This window comes from Lonchura striata, chromosome Z (genome assembly GCF_050655825.1).
Source record: "Lonchura striata isolate lonStrDom1 chromosome Z, ASM5065582v1, whole genome shotgun sequence".
NCBI classification, from domain to species: Eukaryota; Metazoa; Chordata; class Aves; order Passeriformes; family Estrildidae; genus Lonchura; species Lonchura striata.
In genome coordinates, this window is record NC_140740.1 from 5,322,708 (window position 1) to 5,346,369 (window position 23,662).

The 23,662-nt window shown below is 41.0% G+C and overlaps 1 protein-coding gene across 10 annotated transcripts in view; it reads right to left on the reverse strand.

Annotated features, from left to right (window-relative positions):
• The window catches only part of CAST (calpastatin), a 49,532-nt gene that overhangs the window by 13,800 nt on the left and 12,070 nt on the right, over window positions 1-23,662 (reverse strand). For 6 of the 10 annotated variants that reach the window (XM_085567314.1, XM_031507329.3, XM_085567316.1 and 3 more), the window contains exons 4-13: window positions 9,241-9,297; window positions 4,730-4,786; window positions 4,389-4,505; window positions 3,280-3,378; window positions 2,671-2,772; window positions 2,033-2,113; window positions 1,882-1,935; window positions 1,186-1,281; window positions 950-1,042; window positions 162-260 (exon numbers count right to left, since the gene is read on the reverse strand). In XM_085567314.1, the coding sequence (XP_085423440.1) occupies window positions 162-260; window positions 950-1,042; window positions 1,186-1,281; window positions 1,882-1,935; window positions 2,033-2,113; window positions 2,671-2,772; window positions 3,280-3,378; window positions 4,389-4,505; window positions 4,730-4,786; window positions 9,241-9,297 (855 nt within the window). Of the gene's footprint in view, window positions 1-161; window positions 261-949; window positions 1,043-1,185; window positions 1,282-1,881; window positions 1,936-2,032; window positions 2,114-2,670; window positions 2,773-3,279; window positions 3,379-4,388; window positions 4,506-4,729; window positions 4,787-9,240; window positions 9,298-11,389; window positions 11,649-17,936; window positions 18,412-23,662 lie in introns of those variants that run through there. The other 4 variants (XM_085567319.1, XM_085567318.1, XM_085567317.1 and 1 more) reach the window with 4 other exon arrangements.

Below are 23,662 nucleotides of genomic sequence, written 5' to 3' on the forward strand. Positions count from 1 at the left end.
TTCATTTTCTTAATCATTGAAGACTCACACATTCCTTAGGCCTTTGGTATCAAAGTAACTTGCTTGTTATTTTACACATTTGTCCAGTGTCTAATAAAAAGAACTCAGAGGTTCCACAGCCAGAGTCTGGAAGCCAGGGTAAAAAAGGAGTGAGGTGTTACCTCTGACACCTCTGCAATAGGTGTAGGATCTTCTTCAGGTTCAGGTTCAGGTCCTCCAAGAGTATCAAGAAGAGCATCCATTGCATCATCTTTAATTTCCTGTATTTTAAGAAAATGTGCAAAGCACTTTGTAATTTCTTTAAACAGGCACAGGTTTTTACCTCAAGTGTTTTTATACTGTATATGAAGAAAACAGCCAACAACAAATTGGTCATTTTGGTTTGGCTTTACCCAATTTACTTAACACCAAATTACATGACAGAATTAGCACAGCTTTAGTCAGACATGAGGCTTTTCTTAAGGACAGAATGAAGAAAAAAGGAAGTAAAAAAACCCCAAAACCACAGTGCCACAATGTCATCTAACACAATTCTCATATGCTTTGACTTGGCAAACTGAAAAACACATTTGCTCTCTTTAGAAGAAAAAAACAGAAAGTTCATAAAACATGAGAAAGTTACATCATATCCAAGTTTTAAACACAGATCACAGAGCTAAGAACATTTTCCTACAAATATTTCTACTCTACTTCCTCTAGTGAGAAGAACCACAGTTATTCCTCAGAATCCAGAATGAAAATCTTCTGATATACTAAAGTAAGATCTTTAAGGCACAATGGAATCTGGGCAGTGGCATTTCTTGTTATGCCTATATTTTCTAAAATAAAGAGGATTTACAATTTAAAATGAGAATGATGAGCATCTTTATGAGAACAAAAACACATAACAGCAGTATATGCCTGTAAATTTTAATTAGAAGGTAACCAGTGAAAGAAAGATTATGTGTACCTCTTTTGATTTTGTTTTCTTCTCCTTAGGACGAGCTGAAGTCTTAACTGAACTTGCTTGTGCCTGCACTATTTCTCCTTCTTTATTTAATTTCTGCGAGTGAGATGAAATTACAAGCAAATTTGCAAATATAGAAAAGAAGCAGGAAATTTTATCTACTTTAAAATGAAATATTGTAACAGCATCATTCTTTTCCACACAATAAATGCATGCAATGGCAAGGAAAGTGTCAATACCTCTGTCACACTTGTTTTCTTCTCCTGAGCAGAAGCAGCACTGCAGGTGAAGTCAGATGACAGGGCCTCTGCAAGCTCATCATCTGTCATTGGCTTCTGAGCAAGGAATTGCAAACCAAGTTATGACCATGAGAAACTTCAAATATCAACACGGCTCAAGCTCAGTTTACAGCCTGAGTGTGTCCCACAATTACTCACACAGTGACCTCACTGGCACAAGTTCCTGACACAACAAAAAAATAAAGGTGCTTGCCCCCACTGGTTGATTCATGTCTCAGATAAGCTTTTATTTTTAGTATGTCAAACTTTCCAACCAGCAAAATTATGCTAACTGACAGAAATCTCTGGCTAAGTGTAGAAATACAAGTAGTCTTTGCTGAAGGCAGCACAGAGAGACTTCTGCTTGCACAGTATTTCTCCTCTTTGTTATTTGTATGACCAATATTTTTGTAAGCATTTATTTGACTCATTTCAGCTTCAGCATCATGAAAATTCCTGCACCTTTATTAAAAACCTCTGTGCCAAGCTCTATTTAGTTTTATCATTATAGTACTTGGCAGCCCACATGCCCCTCCAAATTGTGTGGGACTTTTGGAGAACAAGCAGCATTTATATTTTCCTAGGAATTCATTGATAACTGTTTTTTTTTCCACCCGGGTTACTTTCCCCTTCCAGTATATTAAAAAAAGTTCTTACTTCATCTTGCTCATTTGGTTTCGGTGGGACCACATCTTTGCCATCTCCTTTGCTCTAAAGTGAGAATTAATTTTGTAGTACATGAGAAGCAGAAATATCCAGTATTTCAGAAGACACACATGACGAATGTATTGATTTTTAACTCACTCACCTTCAACAGTTTAACATACTCTGGAGGGAGACTACCTTCCCGTTTGCCCAATTCTTCCAAGTATCTTGAATATATATCTTCCTGTGAAAAAAAGCACAATTAATGTACTGTTCTTTACTGAAATAAATTTCTTATAAAGCTGCCTACAGTGATACCATCAAAAAGAAAATGCAAATATTGACTAGGACATTCTACAGGGTCTTTCAGTACCTACTGTCATGCATATGCCTTCTCACTTGCTTCAACACTGTTCATCATCCAGCAGAACATTCCCAGATTCCTAATTTAAGCCATTTCACTGTCTCAGACCATAGGATGTGCTGAACCTAGACTGCTTTTTAAATATTTATGTATTCAAAAATTTTTGTCATGTTTTACTGAGCCGCTAAGCTTATAATCTAATCCTTTTTACATCATTCTCCGATTCAGTCTCAGAAAGTTATGCATTCTTCAACAAATTCCCAAAACTGTGTCATTTCTGTACTAACAAAACCAACATTAAAATGTAACTTTGCACACTCTGTTTCAACTCTTCATAGATCACAGGTACAAGTCCTGGATCAACACAGTAAAGAGCAACTACAGATGTAATTTAGGGATTAATCTTTTAAGAAATAAGAATGTAAAGTGTAAAATACCGTAATTTCTGGGCCAGTGTAAACAGGAGTAGTAGGCACATCTTCCTCAGGTCCACCAAGGGTATCTATTAGGCTATCAAGTGCTGACTCATCCATACCAGGCTAAAAAAATAACCAAACTATTATAGAAGTTACCAAGGACACAGGGGAAAAAAAAAATCTGAACCATCTGGTGAATCTGTAGAATACTCCTAGAAACCAATCTAAAAGCTTTCTTTCAGCAGGATATGATTTGCCAAATTTTTCAGTGAGAATGGCTCTAAACTGCATTCTCCAGCGTCATTAATAAGGTATTTTGTATTTGTGTAGCAGTGGATACACATATATATATTCAAATATAACTGAAGATAGGGAGTAACTGATTTTTAAGCTTGTATAATTTTAAGCTAGTTTCTAAAGAAGTCCTACTTAACAAAACACAAATAACACACCAGTTGTTTTTCACCTCTTCCTGCAGATGGCCCTCCACCATCATACATACATTGAAGATGTATAAGTACTACAGCAGTTACCCTTTTTTTTTCCTAAAACCAAAGTATTTCAGAGAGAGAAGTGCCCTCTGAGAGATTATTACAAGGGAACCCTTTGTCTGGGGCTGTGTTTACTAACCTCAGTACTTGATTTGTCAGCAGCAACAACCACACTTGCACCAGCTGTGCCTGTTCCAGCAGCTGCAGCAGTCACTGCGGACACATCCTTGGACTTTTGCTGGAGAGAAAAAATAAGAGATAGTTTATAACTATGTTAAAAGAGAGGCAGAACAAAGTAAAACATCCAATGCTGCGTCTGTGCACAATGTTTTGGACTCAGCAACTGGCTGGTGCAGATGCACAGCATCCAGATGCTTGGGCAGAGTGAGCTACCATCATAAAAGTGAGATTCTGCTGTGGGAGAGAAAGCTTTCTATTTTAAGCACTCTACCTCCTTCTTTTATTCTGACAGTGAAAGAAATCTGCAGGGCAGGAAAGACTTTGAAGTCCCAAGTGTCTTTGGAAAGCTGTAATTTACTTCTGGTAGCTCTCAATGAACCAATAAACTCCAGCAGCAAAAGGTGCTCAAGCAGGTGGGGTGAAAACTGCTGCAGGTAGGGAGGTGGAGGGGCAACACCACCACACAAAATGCAGACTTCTGCATTACTGACACTGCCATTTACTGCCAAAAATATGGGTGTAGCAGGGGAGCTGCAGGAGCCCTTCATGTTACCCTGGCCTTGTCACCAGACACGTGCACACCAGTAGACCAAAACACCCACATCCTGATGCCACCACATGCTTTTCCTTCACATTTTTTTCTCCAATTATCCTGTGGAAATTACCCCTCCCCAGACCTTTTCCCCAGCCTTCCTCATTTTAGTTTTTTGCAGAGCCTTGTGTTCAGGGCTGACCTGCTATATTTGGAGCCAGCACTGCCGTGAGCGGGCAAGGGAAGAGCCTGACAAAGAACCTGTGACAGCTGTGGAGCTACGAGGAACTTAAAAAAAAAACTGAGAGAAAAACAGAAGAGCCCCAAACACATAGAAACAAGCCTAAAACTAGGATGTTCTTACTGTTATTTGCTTGGCCAAAAGCTTAAATACACTGTGATTTTTGGGGGCCTAAAAGTGTCACTTGACAGTACTCAGCTAAACAATCCATATGGATGTGGATTCCTAACACCCCCTCAATAAAATAATAAAAAATTGGCTGAAATAATAAAAACTGGTTGTGTTTCTACGGTACCTTTGCTGTCTCTGTGGGGGTTGCTGGTGGAGGCTGATCAGTCTGAGTTGTAGTTACTTTTCCTGTGTTATTTGGTTTGGAAGCTGTTGTCACAGTGGGTGTGGTTTGGTTTTTTCCCTGTGTGGAGATAAACTATTATCAGTAGATACAGAGGGCTGGCTTTTTGTTTTTTCAAACTATTTTTTTAAGTGAAAGACTTAAGCAAAATACCAAAAGAAACCCGCATTAAAAAATTCAAAATATATATATAAATGGAGAGAGAGAGAGAGAGAGAGAGAGAGAGAGAGAGAGAGAGAGAGAGAGAGAGAGAGAGAGAGAGAGGTAGAAATTATACAACTTACATCACTGGGTTCCTTTTGTTTCTCTTCAGACAGCTGTTTATTTTGAGAGTCTGTTGGCTGTCATAAAATAAAATATTGAGATGATTTACCACTTCCACCACTCAGTGCTACAGAACATGATCCATGCTATACCAAACAAGCAAGCACAAGAGAGATCTAAAGATGGTTAAGAGGACACTTCTTGGACTGTACTGAAGTTTATGCACAAATATATCATTGGTCACACACCAGTTTCATGGGACACAGAAACAGCCAAGGGAGTTCAGCCTCTTTGTTTTCAAAGTTAGTAAAAGACCAAAGTGCAGCAACTCTGCAAAGGTGAAAGGTAGGTATTTACCTTGTCTGACTGGGTGTTTTTGTCAGTTCCTGCTTTAGTTGTCAGTGTGGACTGACAACATTTATGTAGAGATTAATATGCATGATTATTTGCAGAGGATCAGATTATGTAAAGGAGAGTATCAGACAGGTTCACACTTGTCAGTGCACATGCTAACTACTACACACTGACCTTGCAGCTCACAACATCCTAATACGAGCTGCCAGTGATTTAAGAGCACTCAAATATGTGCAAACATCCACACACAGACACACTCACTCCTCACGTGGGGGATTGACAGGGAAAGATGTTAAAACACAGTAACCAGTTTGATACCAAACCCAAATTGCCAGTAGCATTTTCTGAAATAGCCTCAAATATTACAGAATTATTTTTCACTAATTTATCAATGAAGTAATTATAATTGCAAAGTAAGTAATTATAAAAATACATGTAGTCCTGATGGAAAAAACATTAATTACTTAGATTCAACAGCACATACACAGGGTAGGATATGTTCAGTTAATATCCTTATACTAAACAGCAGAATTTTTGTATTTTTTCTTTCCTCTGTAACCTCCTAATGCTCTTATTTTACAACAGAGCTGGACAACCTGGCTAGGATAATATAACATGGGTTTACTTCCAGGGTTTACACCTGAAAACCTTCTGCAGCCATGCCACAAAATCAATTCCTGTGATTCATTCAAAGTACAGTAAGCAATAAATTACAACAGTAACAACTAAAACTGAAACATTATAGAATTGTTATGTCTGTTAAGAAGAGAGAAACTCAGCCTCCTCACCACATATTTTCTTCCTGTTTTTTCTTGCGACTTCAGCTGCACTATGAGCAACACAGAAAGAGCCTTTCATCTGCCAAACATTCATTACCATTTAGAATTACCCAGCTTCCGTTTTCTGGCTGACCACACAGACAAATTTTCTATGTTTGTTTACATTTTGTTATGCAAGTATTCACACCCCCACACTGAGCTGCAGACACTCAGCTGGGAAATCCTGAGCAAGCATTAAATGCAGATGCCTGGGCATAATCCTGGCAAAGGTCTTGAAGCTTTGAGGGAGACACCTCCACACACAAATGGGGAAATACTGATGGAAACGGAGAAGCAAAAATTCTCAAAGTGAGAAAAAGATATTAAAAATAAATATTAAACGTAAGGTCATAGATTCTCACCTTTTCCCCAGATTCCCTGCTTTGTATTTTGTCTTGATGCCTAAAACCTGATTACAGCACAGCAACTCTCAGGGTCAGTCATGCTTTATATGCTCCCACTTGTGTGTCCTTATTACAGGACTACTGCTAACTCAAAAGCACACATGCGTGTTTGCACACAAAATAATCCTGTAATGAAAGGATAATCCAAAATTTTCCTAGTTTTTAAGATAAATTAAGGTTGGGTGTGTTTCTGTAGCATCTATAGCAAAGAGTCAATCAGACATGAGCTGTCCTTCAGCAGCAAGATGTAAAACATGTAACAGAAGTGCAAAGATAAAGTAAAAAAAATACAGGTTGACTCTTCTTGTTCTGGGACTACTGCTTGCTCAGGATTCTAAGTACCCTGCTGTCAGAGTACAGGTTTTTCTTATCTTCCTTTCAGAAGAAAACTAAACACACCTTATATTTTCAGAACCATAAAATATATTTACTTGCACTTCTGCCCACACCCAAACAACACCTGTACAGAACATTGAATACAAATTCTCAACTTGCCAAACCAGTTATGAACAACTGTAAGTCTTCTTTTTTATACTGTAAGTATTATTTTACTGAATACTTTATGAACCTTCTGTGTGAGGTATGCATCATTCACGATCCTTTTGTGATGTTTAAAATATGCAGAATTACCCTTACTATAAGTTTATGTTTGGTGATGCTGAAGAATAAATGGACCCATATGGGCAAGGATTTGATTCAAGACTTGCACACAAAAGCTGAAGCCACAATAAAACACATTATTATAAACACCTGCTCACACACAGAGACACGTATATTTAGGTACACTTTTAGCAATTACAAGGTTCAAATCTAACTTTTAAAAAAATAAAAAAAAACAGGTAACCAAACCAATAATTTTCATATGAGACTATCACTTCAGAGAAATTGTTCAGCCATCCTCTAAACAGAGTCAACTGTGAGCAGCCACAGACTGAAGACATGGCATAAGCTGATGGTGTGCATTGAATTTCTGTGGGGAAAAGGATTCTCCACTTCCCCTTCAACTGCCTACTTCCACCTGCACTTTGTCAGGATCCATTAGGATGCATTTCAAACTGACTGAAATGGTCTGGAAATGAAAAATTACACTTTTTCACTGGTTCTGTGGTTCACAGTGCAGTTGCACGAACATGTGCAAAAGGAAGGCGGCTGGAGGGGACGTGTTTGTGACAGTGGAGGTAGCAGCACCCTGTTTGCTCCAACCCTGCCAAATCCAGAGTGCTGGCTCTACACTCTGGTCCTCCAAACTGTCCACCTAACCCCAGGCTTTGCCCACAGAACAAGAAATTTCACATTCCTTCCTCTGCCACAGTGAACTCAGGGCTTTCTCAGAGAGGGCACAACTCTGAGGGCTCATTAGAGGCAAAGGGCTCATTAGAAGGTTAAGGAGGGGTCCAGAGCATGTTTAAGAGCTGTGGCACACTAGAGAGACTTCAGGAAGGAAAAATGAGATGTGGTTATAGCAGGCAATTGGGTTAATTTGCAAGAAATTTAGGACTAGAAATTGAAGCGACTCAGCAACCTTACTAGTTTTCAAAGAAGTCTACTGTCAAAAATGCAAATGACTTGTTTAATCCAGCAAGAGAAAGATATTAATAATGCAGCAGACATTAAAAGAAAACATTATGTTACGCATGCAAATGCAAGCCACTGTTTCAAAGGGATTTGTGTTTACCAGTCTTACAGTGCTGAAGCATGCCTCTGCTACTCTATTTCTGGCTCATTTACCACATTCTTCTGAGAGTTGCTTTAAATTTCAAGTAGGGAAAGACCATTGCTGTCTGGGTTAGACCATATGGAGAACCACAGCACTAATGAACATGACACAAATGAGTTTGCCAACAAACACAACAGGGAGGAGAAACCAGATGCTGGCAGATGCCTTCATTTGTGAGTAATGATGATGGTGCACAAATGGAAAAATTTGTTTAATTGCCATTCAGCTCTTAGATGTATGTGTGCATGGAGGAAAAGGGTTTTAAAAGGCTGAGTGGAATGTAATGGCTAAGTTCAAATGCAGAGATGGGGATGCAGGCCAGAACAGACAGAGACAAGAGGAAAAGGTTATCACAAATAAACTTCCCATTTGATAAATGGAAAAAAAAATTATCACTGTGAAGGTAACCAGACCTCAGCTCTGACTGTGCCAGTGTGCTGTAGGTGCCCAGAAGGTGCCTGGCAGGGCCTCCAGCAGTGCCGTTTACCTGCAGAGCTGGCTCTGCCTGCACCAGAGCATCTGCAGGGACCTCTCCCACCCTCACCCTCCCCACACCCCTTTTCTGGCATTTACACAAGGTGCAGGCAGCCTGAGCCTTTACCACCACACAAGTTCCTGCTGGCCTGCTCTGGCATCCAGCTGTTGTTGGTTTTGCTGTTATGGCTGTGGAAAATGAAAGAGGTGAGGGGAGAACCATTAATCATTTATTTAAACAACACAGGTAACTCCTGTTAGGCAACGTGAGGATGATGACTCTCTCCTAACAAGCAAAGGACAGGACTGATGACACAGCCCTGACACTAAGCCCCAGTCATAAAACAAGACAGAACAGGTGTGAAGGGCAAAGGCAGGGGAGCTGTCAGACAGAGAAACACAGGAGATTAACAAGAAGATGCAACTGTACTTACAGAGAAAGCTGAAAGTTCATCCTGGATTTGTTAAGTATGTGAAAAACCATCAGCAAGGTAAATAACCCTGCAGTTACACTGGAGGGAGCTATACACATGTCACAAAACTGACAGAGCTAAAATTTAACATTGCCAATAATTTTCTTTTTATTGCTGTTGTAAAAACCTCTGGTTTATTTGAGTAGCACTTTTTTAGATTTTTTTTTCAGAGGAAACTGAGCTACAGATAAGAAATATAGGAGAAGTTACTCGGTATCGAAGTGTTAAAAACAAAAATCCATGGCTTAATACATGTGCCATGCAAGCATGATTTCTTTGTGAAATTCTTACCCTAGTTTCAGATGGCTTCATAATTTGTGGTTTCGATGCATCCGCAGGAGATTGCTTCTAAGAAAAAAAAACGAAAAACAAGTTTACTTTTGTAATAAATACCTGTATTAAACAAGCATAAAGAATCTGAAATCACTTGTTATCTAGATGAAAATTAAGAATAAATTATTTCTGAAAATTAGAGTTATTACTTGAGATCTTTTGTCTGGCCTGTATTTCTACAATACATACATGTAGAACTTCGACAGTTTTATGATGCCCACAGACCTTCTTTAAACATTATTTTTTCTCCTCTGACATGCACTGACAGCAAATTTTCCATCGAGTACCAAGACAAACTCAAATCCTACTCTCACACTGAAGCATATATGCTTACTTTGCAGGATTCACCCATGCTTGTTTTTTAAACAAAAATTGTGCCTTTGGATTTACTGGTTTGTTACAGAAGATATTTATTTCTAAAGTATCAAACTCAGATATGTTGAGACAAAAATAAATAGTTAATATGTGAGCAGCACATGTCCCCTGCAGTGTTCCTGTGTATCATCCAACCTTTTTGGAACTCCACAAAGGACATGGTCTGTTCTCCTGCCTTCAAGGACGTCAATCCAGAAACACCATGGTGTGTTGCTGTTGTGGCTGTATCAAACTTCAAAGCTCAGAACATTCCAGCTGTCTCATCAATACTTTATAAAGAAGTAATACTACTCCTTTATTCCTGCTTCATGCTTCTCTGCTTAAAGGTGTATTTTGTATTTTTACATACACTCAAAGCTGCATTCTGTGATTCTGTGATTTGCTCTCTCTGTCACAGTAACACATTCATAGGTTATATTTAAATTTACAGCATATTTTTTTTTTTTTACTTTTTCTCTTCCATTTTTTATATTGTCTCTGTTTACCATGCTACTTGAAGTATGAAAACACACACACAGTTTGAATGAACAGAAGCTATATTACTGCTCTAGACCCTAGGGTGGCTTCTTACATCCACATGGAAAAATTTTTAATTTCCCTAACCTCCTGCAGCACAAGGATTTCTCAGCACTAAGAGAAAAGCTGTACAGAATTTAAAATTAACACAATGATGACAACAGCATGGTCTCCCTACCAGCTTAGTTGGTGTCTCACACACCTCATTGAGAGGTTTGATTGTTCCAAATATATATTATAGAGAATCTGCAGTTGTCATACTGCAGAAAAGTAAACAAATAATACCTGCTTCCATATATACCTACAGAATGACTACTTAATAGATGGGAGCTTTTGCATGGGTGGAGACACACACAGGAATGTAAAGAGTCTCCTACACCAGGGCAGAGAAATAAAGTTTTTCATAACCTTTTAACCTATTTCCACTACTACCATCAGGTATTTTTTCTTAATTTGCTCTTTAACTGTTTTTCCTCTCATTTTCCTTCGCCAGCAAGAAATTAATCTGAATTCCTTCTGCATGACTAATGAGTAGGCATCTATTCTACACCTTTGTATTAGTCACCATAGTCCCTGTCTGTTTAATAATGAAAACATTTATCTGAGCCATTCTACCCTCCAGCCCTCAGAAAACTCCTACCAAGTCTCTGTCTTAAAATGCACTGAAAAATTCTTTTTTCCCATGACGCAGCACAGCAGCACCGTCACAACCTGTAGGGATGAGTGAAAACTTCCCAAAACCCCAGCTGCTTCTTCCTGCCCTGCCCAGCTGGAGGGCAGGGACCAGCAAAAGCAAAGATGTGAAGAATGGAGGTACTCATGGAGGAAGAGGAGCAGTTCTGGAAATAGTAAACAGCTCAATGCATGGCTGCTGAACAGGGGCTGTGGAGGACACCAAGCCATCCTCCCTGGAGACATTCAGGGGAACAAAGCCCTGAGGAGCCAGAGGAGAAAAGTGGGACAGGTGCCCGAGTGCCTGGCTTCACTTCCCCCACTTCCTGCTCAAGTCCCACAATAATAAAGGCCCACAATTTTCCACTCTCCCCCTAAAAAGAGCCACTCCAGGGAAGAAGTAGGGTACTTGTTCTGCCAGCCCTTCAGCCAGAGGGCTCTGCAGCCAGGCTGACAACGCCAAGAGGCTGCTGAGCTCCAAGCCCTCTGGCTGGTGTGGTACCACCTTGTCACTACCAGCCTGGCTCCAGGATCATCCTCTTACCACACGCTGCTCTGGTGTTCCCATCCCCAGGACCCTGCTCGGCTGCCAGCTGTGCCCAGATGTTTCTGCCCCAGCCCCACAGAGGGACTGGAGCAGGCGTGAAGCAGCACAGGGATGTGTGTCAGATGTGGAGGTAAATACTGAAGTGCTGCCTGGCAACCTGGCAACAAAACCCTCCTGACGCAGAGCTGCCGCGGCTGCGGCACACCCTGCTCGCACCCAGCGTGGCCAGCCCCAGCACCCCCGCACAGGAAGGCTGGGGTGTCAAACAGCCAGCTTGAACCACACCAGGAGGCTGGGGCAGAGAACGTCAGGAGATGCTGCAAAGCGAGGTGGCGTGTCCTCTGAGTTGTCAGCGATCCCTGGAGGACAGAGCTGGAGGGGAGAGCCAGCAGGATCAGTGCTGGTTCCTTTCTTCCTGCAGCTGCACCCCCATGGGTCCTGCCTGAAACCAGGCGTGGGTTCTGGAGGGTGATGTGCCAGCCCTGATGCCCTGGGAGTGAGGTGCAGGAGGGATCCCAGGCTGGGGAATGGCTAACGCACAGCACTCGTGTGAGCCGGGAGGCAAATCCACAGCATGGCATCCAGGACCCCTGATGGCCCACCAGGAGCTGCTCCCTGCCTAAGACCACCACAGCACGGACATACATGGAAGAGGTTACAGGACAGCACTAATTAAGCAAAGACTGACCCCTGTTAATTACCCCACCCTGCCAGCAGTACCCTACACTGCTGGATGACCTGCAGCATAATTAACAAGGATCAGTGTTTGCACTGGAGCTGACCAAAGGACCTCAGGTGCTCTTGAGTTAGAGGATGGCTTTCCAGGAAGGGCTGGTGAAGAGATCTGGGATCTGATTTGATAGAATTAAGAGAAAGAATACCCTTGGAGACTCATTTGTCAAGTTAGCAGGGCAGCATTCACGCCAGTTGAAAGAGAACTGTCACAGAAGCCAAGCAGCGGGTTAGCAAAACAAAGCTATCAGAAATTGGTATGAGTGTTAAAGAAATCTGCATGAAAAAATAGCAAGTGTAACAGGAGAAGAAGAAAATAATGGTGACAGCACAAATATTAAAAATTTGAACAGCTCAAAGAACTGGATGCAGATGCCCTCTGAAAAAATAAAACAACAGGCAAATAAGTCCATGAGTGCACTCAGTTTCATTCACAGACCTAAAAATCACTGAAATTGCCCCAAGTGTTGTGACAGCTAATGTCAACTAAAATGATAAATTCTGGGAATTTGTGAGGAAGATTCATCAGGCTGAGGAAGGTTGTTGTCCAGCCTCAGAAAGGGCACAATGCACCAGGTGGAGCCCTTCAAAACCAGAAGCAATGCTGCAAACATATAGCAAGCAACCCATACAGAGATGCTGTGATGGCAACAAGAAGATAAATAAGAACCAACAAGAATAAAGCAACAAACCTCCAGACACACTGTCACTGCAACTTTCCATTTTACTTGAGGTGACATTTTCTAGAATAAAATGGGAAAATTGGTCTATAACACTGGGTTACAACCTTGCTTTCAGACAGCTGAATAAAACAGAGGTTCTGACCTCTGACACTGGTGGTTAGCTGAAGGCAGCAACACAAAAACCCAAAACAACACCAAACCCTTCTAGGCAGGCAGCAATACTGCCAAAAACTTTCAAAGGCCATAATGTCACAGGCTGAGATTCTCCTCCAAAAATAAACACGGGAAGAGGAGTCTGGGGAAAAGTAATCTGTTGCTGTGACAATGTAAATATAAATGCAAAATATAACTTTCAACTTCTCTGGCTTGAGCTTCTCTAGGTCAAGTGCTAGCACAACTTTCACCATCACACTGCAGCAGGGATGAATATTTAAAGATATGAGAGCAGATTTAGGGGGGAAAACTAAGAAAAAATATGTATGAGGGAATTAGTGGCAGAAAAAGGTGAGTCAGGACCTGATGCTTTGTATTCTGGTCAGGGCCCCAAGAAAATGGGAAACAAAGAAGTGACTTAGCCTTTAATAAGGAATCTTTCAGGTCTGTGCTCAAAGATCTTCCTTCTGGAGAGAAGAGTCACTCTAAGGCAAAGGCTACCTGGATAAATCAGGCACCTCCAGCTCTAGCAGCCTTTGGAGGAGCTTTTATAAGCATTTTTAGAGTGATCTAGCTGAACTCAGTCTGGAACAGAGGACTGAAGAGCTGCCCAAGCTCTCTCATGGGCTAACACCCCCCGCCAGCATGACAGAGCTGGGATTGTTTCGCAGGCTTAGAGCTCACAACACCCATGATTTCACAATTACTAACTCACACGGTGTGTAATGCAAGGGTAAACCTAATCTACCTGACTATGAGTGGGTGCTCCTTTCCATGAATGGCCCTAATACCGAGCTTTAATTAATGGTGCGCTTGTAAGATGTGGGCAGCAAAAGCTCTTCAGAGAACCATTGTGAAAAATAATGGGTTATTTCGCTGAAGTGTGAAATACCACTTGAGCTGCTAAGAGGTTAAACCTCTCACTTGCTTTGATGGTGTGTGGCAAGGGCTGTGCAGCCTTCCCACCCCTGGACACACACCCAGGAGGCAGAAGGTGGGAGAGGGATAGCGCCAAGGGGGCGTGTGTGCACATGTACATATAAATACATAAATCTATAAACACGCATATTTAAAGTTACACAGCATGTCAGGCGTGCAGTGGCTTAAAATGGGAAAAAAGATTAAGCATTAACTCTTTATATATCTTTTATTCCTGCACTATCTAGAATAGCTGAGTTTAAACATTACAACTTTGAGTGCTCCTGTGTCATTTTCTATCCCAAGTAATTTGGTAAATACTCTACTATTTTGCCACTGCTGCTCTTATATTCATCTCTACTATTGCATTTCTAAGAAAAACAACAGCTTTTGTTTGAGACAACACTCAAGAGAAAGATAAAAAATACCCACAATAACTAAGAAAACAATATTCTTCTCAAGATTTCAAGCACTCAGTTAATTTTGTGGAGGCTTTCTATTAAGAGCAAAATGAAACGGAAGAGCAGGATGGAGGTTTCTACTTAGCACCTGTGTATTACTCAAACACTGGTGTCATCTGCAGAGACACTGTCTTGTTCTTTTAGCGTTCATAAACTCTGCTGATGTGAATATAACTGAAAAATAGCTACATTCCATTACTATCATTATAGCTCAAATTTCTACATCTACTATTGTGAAAAAGAATAACCCTAAAATTTCATTATTCTGCCATTTTCTCACCACGCAGAACAAGCATTTGCAACAATTATTAATCTATACCCAGAAGCAAGATCAACAACCATTTAGAGATGGTAAAAGATACAAAGGGAATACAGCCATTTCCTCATGAAACAAAAACATGACAATTTTTTAAAGAAGCTGCTTTGAACCAGGCGACTGAGGTGCTGATTAGCTTGTAAAGACTCTTTTATGGCCTCAAGTGCTGCTAATTTATTGATGATCATGGAACACTGAGCCAGACAACTTCCATTACACAGATTCACTGGTTTCTTCACTTTGAATACTACAATAAAATTTCTGCCATTCTGGCACAAAGATGAAACTCTTCAATACTTCACTGCTGAATTTTATGCATCAGCTAAAAGCTGGTTAACCACACTACTCAAATTTAATGCAACAGGTTTTTAAGCAGTGTTTTTAGAGGCAACCTACTTGCATTTGAATTTGGTCACACTAAGTAAAATGTTATCAAGCAAACCAGTGAGTAAGATCAGTATTATATTTACCACAGTGTAGAACAAGGCTTCACACCTCCTAGAAACTGCCAAACCACCTTTAGCTGAGATGTCTGTTTTAAAATGTATGGATTGCAGCAACATAATTCAGGCCCAAGACTTAATACTGGCATGTTTGTTTTTCTTTATTTTAGCAACTGTTAAGACTGTGAAACAAAACACAACTTTATGCTGGAACAAAACACAACTGAGACTAGTGAATGACAATTCAGTTTAAGTAATTTTTGAACTTCCAACACGTCAGTTTATGCTCACTTATATGCAGGAAGTTAGGATTGTCAAAAAATTTTCTACATATCCTGCAGCTGATGGCAAGAAGTACTATGCCTGTTTGCTTCTTGGAAGCAGAGGGAAAGAGTTTGCTAGCTGATCACAGGTCATGCACAGTATTTACACAGCAAGAACTTTACATACTCACAGTTCAATTTGTGGCACTGAGGAATTACTTAAGACTCCAGCATGCAGCTTGGCTCACTGCTTTAAAGACTTTAATATATACAAAGGCAATTTCTATTTAATGTTCTTCCATGATATTGGAAGTGATCTGGAAAAAAAGTATATTCCAAGCAGAGTAGCAGACTTCATCTGCTGCCTTCACATTCTGTGTGTCTGCAAATAGACCATTTCAGTATCTCAGGCTGCACAATCCTTGTTTCTTTTAAATTAATCAACAATCAGCTTTAAACTCCCCATTATTATTTCTCCTTAAAGCACAGTCTTCGATTGCCTCCTCCCAGAAACTTCCTGTTTCTCTGACAATTAACTACAAGCTGGCACGCACTGAAATTTCACTTTCACTCAGTCATATTCAGATATTAGAAGGCAGTGCCCCAGTCCTGTCAAGCCTCTTCTCAGGTTCCCACTCTGCACAAGAGAGGATCACAGTAATGTATGAGCTGGTCACTGCAGACGAACTCCCATGTTTCTGTGGGCAGCTCAAAAATCTGCTTTTCAGTTTTGCCTCACGTGGGCATTTAGCTGCAACTTTCTCCAGCCAACTGTTTCCATTCTCTGCATGCTGTTTCAAACAACAGAACATTCCACAGCTGTCTGCAGCAGCAAGCTGCAGGATGACAAATAAGCACCAGGAAAACAGGAGATTAGGTGCCAGGCACATGCCACGCGGTGCTGCTGAGCTCAGCTAGGATTTGTGTCACCTGGTCTGCAGTGTCACACCACACTCTGCTCTGCATGGCTGGGATGAAAAGGGAGCCACAAACAGAACCAGTGTTCTCTAAAGGTGGGGGGGAGGTTGAAAAATACACTAAAGCTACACAAAATACACAACTTCATCTTGAGGCTAAAGGTCTCTGAGGTTACGAATTCAATTATTTCCACTGCAGCAATCAAGCCAGGCAAGTGAGAGCAGCACTCAGAACAGGAAATTTGTTTTTCGCTCCCAGAATGCAGAGGAAATGGAAAGAAAAAATTATTCATGAATAGCTGTATATGGACTGACACACACACGGCTACCAAAATGAAAGGAGAACACAGGAGAATAAATAAAAAAACACCAAGTCAAGGAATCTTACTAGTTGTCTGTTCAAATATCATCCAAGGGCAATGCTGCATAACCAGGATGGTGGTGGTGTGTCACTGGGCTTTGTTCTTAGATAATTCTAGAAAATTTCAACATTGTTTTATTGTTCCCACTTAAAAAGAGGCAGATTGGGGCACTTTTCACTTCAGCATTGGCTTCAAGTTAAAATCACTTCAGAAGGGCCTTCAGCATGCTCTGAAGGAATAACTCCATTATTCAGTTAAAAAAATATGAAATCTCCACTTTGTTGAGGTTTTATCCTGACTCACAGGGGTCTTCCCTCCTAAGGATCAAAAATGTTGATTTTCTAGTTGGTTCCAGCATTTGTGCTGAGCATGGCATAAAGGCAGGCACAGACCTGCCTTCTTCCATAAAACCAGCAGTTTCTGTGCCTTAAGGAGCTCCCAAAGAGTGCTGAAGGCCATCACCCTCCCTGTCTCCCTGCTAGGTTCTCCCTTTGGCAGAAGAGACTCTGGACAAAGCCCCAGAGTGATAATGAGCACAAGCATTCTCCTCCCAGGGAAACAAGGGGCAGAAATGGTGATGGTGGAGAGGCTGGAGACCAACTCAGGGAAAAAACAGCTCCTTTGCTTTGTGGAGAGAAAGGTTTCTTCTCTGTCCTCGGTCTCAGTCCTCCAAGGGCCACCAGGGCAGCACAGCCTTGCCCAGAATTCAAACTCCCTAATGTGCAAAGCTCTACAGCCAAAAACGTAAGGAAAAACTGGTCATGGAACTCATTTCTGCAAGTCCAAGATCAGAAACAGAATCTTCTGCAAGCTCTACATACCCCATATATCTAACCATTCAAAGGAAACAAAAAAAACCCCAAAACCCAAAAACCCAAACCAAAAAGCACTGTGTTATATAAAAGACCGAGTGTAACAAATGATAAGTCTAGGAAAGAGAATGTCTAATGCAGAAATGCAGAAGTAGCTATTATAAATTCTATTATATAAATATAAAAAAATACAACATTTAGGAAATTAGTTACCAATAAAAGAAAAGAGATCAAGAACTGAGTAGAAGTGTCTGCAATGCTTAAAAATTCTGGGCTATTTCATGCACTACTTTAACTTCCTCCAACCAACAATAATCAAACAGTGGCATTACTTAAGTAATGCCTACCCAATTTTCACTACTTCAGAAACAATACAAACAACTTATTGAAAAGCATTATTTTTTTACCAGATGCTCTAGCATATTTTAGATATGCTAAAACATATCTGAAACATATATTTTTAAGTGCAGTAAACTACTGATACCTGAGCACAGTTCAAACAAGAAATTCCTCTTGCAGATCACCACACCCTGACTATGCAATACTCTGCAAAGGCATATAGACTCTGCATTAGTATTCCAAAAAAAGTCACACAGGTCTTGGAAGCCAGAACAGCGTGGGCTGTGAGCAAGGAAAAAATACCAACCCCGCCCCAAAACAAAAATATAAATACAGAACAGCTTAGACACCACTCTTCCTTGTCTCTCTCTTTTCCAAACTGCCGTGTCACGTGGTGTCTGAAAAGGCTGTTTCCAGTATATTCAAATCAATAAATTCAAAAGCTTATTAACCACACACTGCTCTGGAATGCCTCAAGCCTGCTGACAGGGGAGGCACGCCAGAAAGCCCTGGAGCTGGCAGCCTGTGTTATCACAGCCCACAGAATTCCCAGAAGAGGGGGAGAAAGGGGAGAAAACAAACAAAAAAAAAAAAGAAAAGGAAAAAAAAAAAAAAAAGAAAAGGAACTACAACGTGAGCAGAAACGAGCCTCGAGCAGAGGCAGCAGAGCAGAGCAGGAACAGGCAGCTCACCTGGGGGACGTGGGACTCCTGTCTGGCTGCAGGGACGCGGCTGCTGCTCGCCCCAGCGCTGGGGCTGTGGCTGTGGCTTCCGGGAGCTGCTGCTGGCCAAGCCAAGCCTTGGCAAGCCCGAGTGCTGAGCCACGCAATCCCCACCCCGCAGCACGGGGAAGGCACCCAGACCTGCGAGTTGGGGCTCCCACACTGAGCAAACCCCTCCTGCTGCTCCTCCTGGGGCTGGCCAGACCAGGGTCCCAGCTGTCAGTGAGCTGTCGCCGAGAGCCACGCAGCAAAAGCCAGGGGTGAAGCTAAATTCAGCATCCAAAAAGCAGTATTTGCCTCCCACCTTCTGATTTCTCAGCGCTGGTGCCGAGGGAAGGAACCTGCTCATTTCCCCTCAGCCCTGTTACAAGTCTCTAAATTTGGACTGATTTACCCAGACACTCTGAGTACATGGATGTTACTAATTGAAAATAATTGAGATTATTTAGGCCACTAACTAGAGCTATTTTTAAGCATAACAAACCCAAATAATCTGTATTACAGATTATTATTATTAACAGGTGCTTCTTGAAATACCAATAGTGATCTGCTCTTGAATTTCTTTTTGCCATATAATCAAATTTTCAATACCTGTGGTATTATGGGAGAGAGTGGGTTTTTTTCCAAGAAGTGTCCTCTACCACTAACAAAACCTTCAACCACTTTTTCATAATAGCATCTGTACTGCCCTTTACCTTGAGCAAATAATAAGAACTAAGTCAACCCTGGAAGATAATTAGAAAGGGATAAATATCCACAGACTGACAAAGAAAATATCCAATTTCTGAGTGAAATATAGAATTTTTCTTATTAAAGGTTTGTGCTATTCTGACCACAGCACAGCTCTACAAGTTGCAAATCCTGTATTTTTACACAAAGCCAGCTCTTCCATGCATGAGGCACCTTTTGTACTTCAGCAGATTCCCATTTTTAATGTTTAAGTCTATTTTTAGCATGGCCCTGCCACCAAGGAAGACAGCACTGTTCTCCACACAGGCACAGCCTTCCTGATTTTCAGGTGCTGCCAACAGCTCTGAGGGTAACTTCCAGGAAGAGCCCCAGGATTTGCTACAGTCCTGCTGCAGAACACCTAAAAAATGTGAATCTGTGTCATGACACACACCCATCCCAGAGACAACATGGAAATTAAGTCCTCAGATAACCTGAGTTGTTATTTTTCTGATTAATCTCAAATTTTAGAGGTAGCCTTCCCAACCTTCCCCATGCGACTGGAAATGTAAAAATAAAATTATGCATTTCTGTGGACATTCCCAAACAATTCTGTGACTTTGGATGCCTTCTACTCAAAAATTCCTTCCTTCACAATAAGGTGCTTCTGCAAAGCTCACAAAACAAAAATTCGGTGACAGTTAATAAAGTGTATAGCAGAAAAAAAACACTGACAGTAGGTTTTGAGGATAAACTAGATAAATTTGCCTGCTGCAAAAATAGTAAGGATTTCACACAAAGATACTTATCAACTGCTCTTCTTTTTCCTTGTTTTCTTGTTTGTTGCATGAGAAAGCAGAGAGAATTCTCTTTAGAACAATATTAATTTGGGTGCCAGCTAAAAGTAATTAACCTTAAGTTTCTTTAATCATTAAGGTCAAGAAGCTTCCTTGGAAAAATCAGAAATAATAATCGAAATAATAATACTTTATCATTATTATTATCATTAATAATAATAATGAAATACTACATTTCCACCACTGTTGTTGAGCTCTCCCAGCACTGCTTCAATAGGCCATGAAAGTAATACAGATAAAGATTCTCACTTCTCTAAGCTATACCACCAGTCAGAAAAAGAAAATAGTTACTCATTAGGAGCAATGCAAAAAATCTGCTACATAAAAAGCAGCAAAACTTCATCTGTTATCAACAGAAATACCATATAAGAACACAAAGATCAGGAAGGGTGGCTGGATCCAGCTGTGCTCAAGTATTAGTGCCTTCTATTAATAGACACGATTGAACACTGAGGTGGAAATTGGCTTTCCTGATGGTTGTGAAACTGGCAAAATCTTCATTAAAGGCTGTAAAAGGAAACGCAGCAGCACTGGCAGGAGAGGGAGGAGGTTGGTTCAGGTTTTCCCCCGCACTGCTGCCTGCTAATCCTGGCAGCCATGACCTGGTTTGCGCCCCTTGGCAGTCAGCGTGTGCATGGAAGAGGCTGCTCTTGGGCAACCCAGCAAACATTACTGATGATGACAGCCTCACCTGAACCTCCCTTTTCACTCCATTTACCTGCCTAGCCAGGTGCTCTCTGAAAACCTCCCTGGGACAAACCAGCAGCTGAAGAGGATTCTCCCATCAAAGAGGAAAGAAAGGTTTGTCACAGAAATGAAGGAGTCAGAACACTGCTTCAGCGAAGCCTCTCTAAATTATCCATCTGGATTTGAGTCACACAAAAGCTGGGCACCTCCAGGCTGCTGACGGAGCCTCCTGAGTGGCCTCAGTGCAGAGGAGGAGGCAGGAGAGGCAGCACTTCTTGCACCACAGGGACACTTGGGCAGACAATTAACACCCCTGCCAGAGCACAGGGAGCAGAGGCAGTGAGTAACACTGGCTGCAATTCCAGGAACTCCGGAGTGACACAACAGAGAGCGCAGGGGCAAAACGAAGCCACAGAGAACTGCATTTCTGAGGGATGTGTATGAAAACACAGCCAGGCAGCTGAGTGCTCTCCCCTGGACAAGCAGACTGCCCACATGCTCGGGCGTGACACAGCGACAATCCTTCACCACACACGCTCCTGCATCTGAAAGCCAGAAACCCCAGGAGAAACCAGACATCAGTTATTATTACTTACTAGATGAAGAAAAAATTACCCAGGATGAAAAATTACTGATGTGGCAGTAGCAAACCCCCTGTTGGCTCTTCAGGTTAATTCATTTCACCATAAGGTAGGAATATGTTAATAAAAAGCAGGAGCTGGAACAATTTAACTATCCCACCTACTTTGCCTCTGGTAAGGATTTAGAAATTTATCTGGGATAAGTAATGACAAGTACTACTGACCAACAGGATTATTACAGCTACATGAGGGGGAAATAAATAATATAAGTCCCAAACTGTCCAAAATGCTGTGGAGTAGTTTTGATTGCACCAAAAGATTTGATCTGGTTTTGCAGGAAAGCAGAAAGCACTGCCTTCACTTTTTAAGAAATACTTCCCTTCCTGTAAAATTCCTAGTAAAAAAAAAAAAATAAATAAAAAAATAAAAAAAAACCAACCTGCAAAATTATTGTTTTTAATAAATATTTTTAGAGACAAAAATAAAGGCAGAAAAGAAAACAGACAAATGGCTTTAAAAAGGGTATGGGTGGCACAAACTACAACTGCACACTACAAACTACAAAATCTCTGAGTTTTCCTTATTTTAAATAACACTATAGGATCACAGGGGATTGTTGAGAGTAAAAGTTACAATTAACACAAGATTTAGCCTAAGTGAAAAAAGGTGGTAATGGTTGAGTGGGAACTTAAAAGTCTGAATTTGAATTAGTTCTTGATTAAAAGTCAATATTAGATAGTATGAGGTGATTATCTTTGAAATACATAATCTTTACAGTAAGTATGCTGGAATGTCACAGAAACTGGAGAGTACTGCTAAAATACACATTCTAAGTTGCCATAACCTAATATACAGCAATTCTTGGCAATTCCATTGCATTATTTTCATGACACTACCTTCCAGTTCTTAGGCTTAATAGCATGTATGAATTGTGCCTTCCACACATAGAAGTTCTTCCTACTTATCACAGAAAGAACATATACTAAAAAAAAAAAAAAAAAAAAAGAAAAAAAAGACTCAGATCTGTGTTAGCCAGAAAATTAGATGTAAGCATCTGTGGGACTATGCAGCTGGTGACATCCAGGTTGATTAGGAGGAGGAAACCTTGGCAAAGAGCAAGGAATAGTAAGAAAAAAAAACAAACCTATTAAAAATGCTGGGCTGTATTTAGTAGTAGATAGAAACATTGAAAAAAAGGGACAACAGTATTTATTTCTTTCCTCCATCATTGAGTAAAAAGGAAAAATAAATTACTTGGGAAACATGCAGACATCTTAATTGTATTATTTCACAAAAGCACTGATTAAGAAAGTAAAAAATCCCATTCAAAAGCAGAAACTCTTCCTGCTGCCAGGATCCTATCCAACAATAGGCTCCCCCCAGACACGGAACACTGTGGTGGATCTGTGGACCCCTCTCAGCCAGCTCCACATCGTGGGTGAGCCAAGGAGCTGGAAAGCCCCTGGCTCACACATGGGAGTGAAGGTGGGTTGAGAAGTACATCAAAAGGTGCTTCTGAAACCCAGAATTTCAAGTACAGAACACGGTACCAGAACTAAACAAAGACACTGATCTCATCTCCACTGCTGACCAGCACCCAGCTGCCTCACTCTTGAGCACTGCCACAAAATTGGCCCTGTCTGAGCTCTTCCTGGGCTAAACTTTACTGTCAAACTTCACTAAACTCCAACAAAAATATTTCTTCACCTCAGTAAAGCATACTGCTGCTTCTCTTCTAAGTGTATGCATTTCACTCACCTGTGACAATTATGCACCTAACAATGGCTACCAGGTGCAGCATCAGCAAGAGCATTTTCAACACCCTCTTTCAATACTCTGCAAGACCTGAGCACCCTGCTTACCCTCAGAGCATATCACCTGCACTCCTTTGCAATTCAGCTTTAAAATGTTTCTTGAATTATCAGCTGAACTGCTCTGGGAGCAGTGAAAGAAAAAACAAGCTCTCAGTTCTTCAAACTCACCAAGATCCACCAAGTCAACAGAACACAAAAAAATACCAACACCTCAGGGTGAAAAACACAGCCCCCCAAAAGTCAAATGAAGGTGCCCACTGAAATCATCAGGGTCAGGATTCTTTAAAATAACTGGGAGACTAACAAAGATCATGTGAAAAGGGAGAATGTTACCATTTATTTCCTCACGGATGTCAAGACTGTGGTTCTGCTGACTTGTGCTCCCCTTTCAACAGGTTACAATTTCTAGCAAGTCATGAAGAGCATCCCTGTGGTGCTGAATGTTGGGAAACAAATAATTTTTGATCCCAGTGCAGGGCATGGAGTCACACCAAATTTTCTCCACATGTAAAAAAAAATTAGTTTTTTTAAGTACACATTA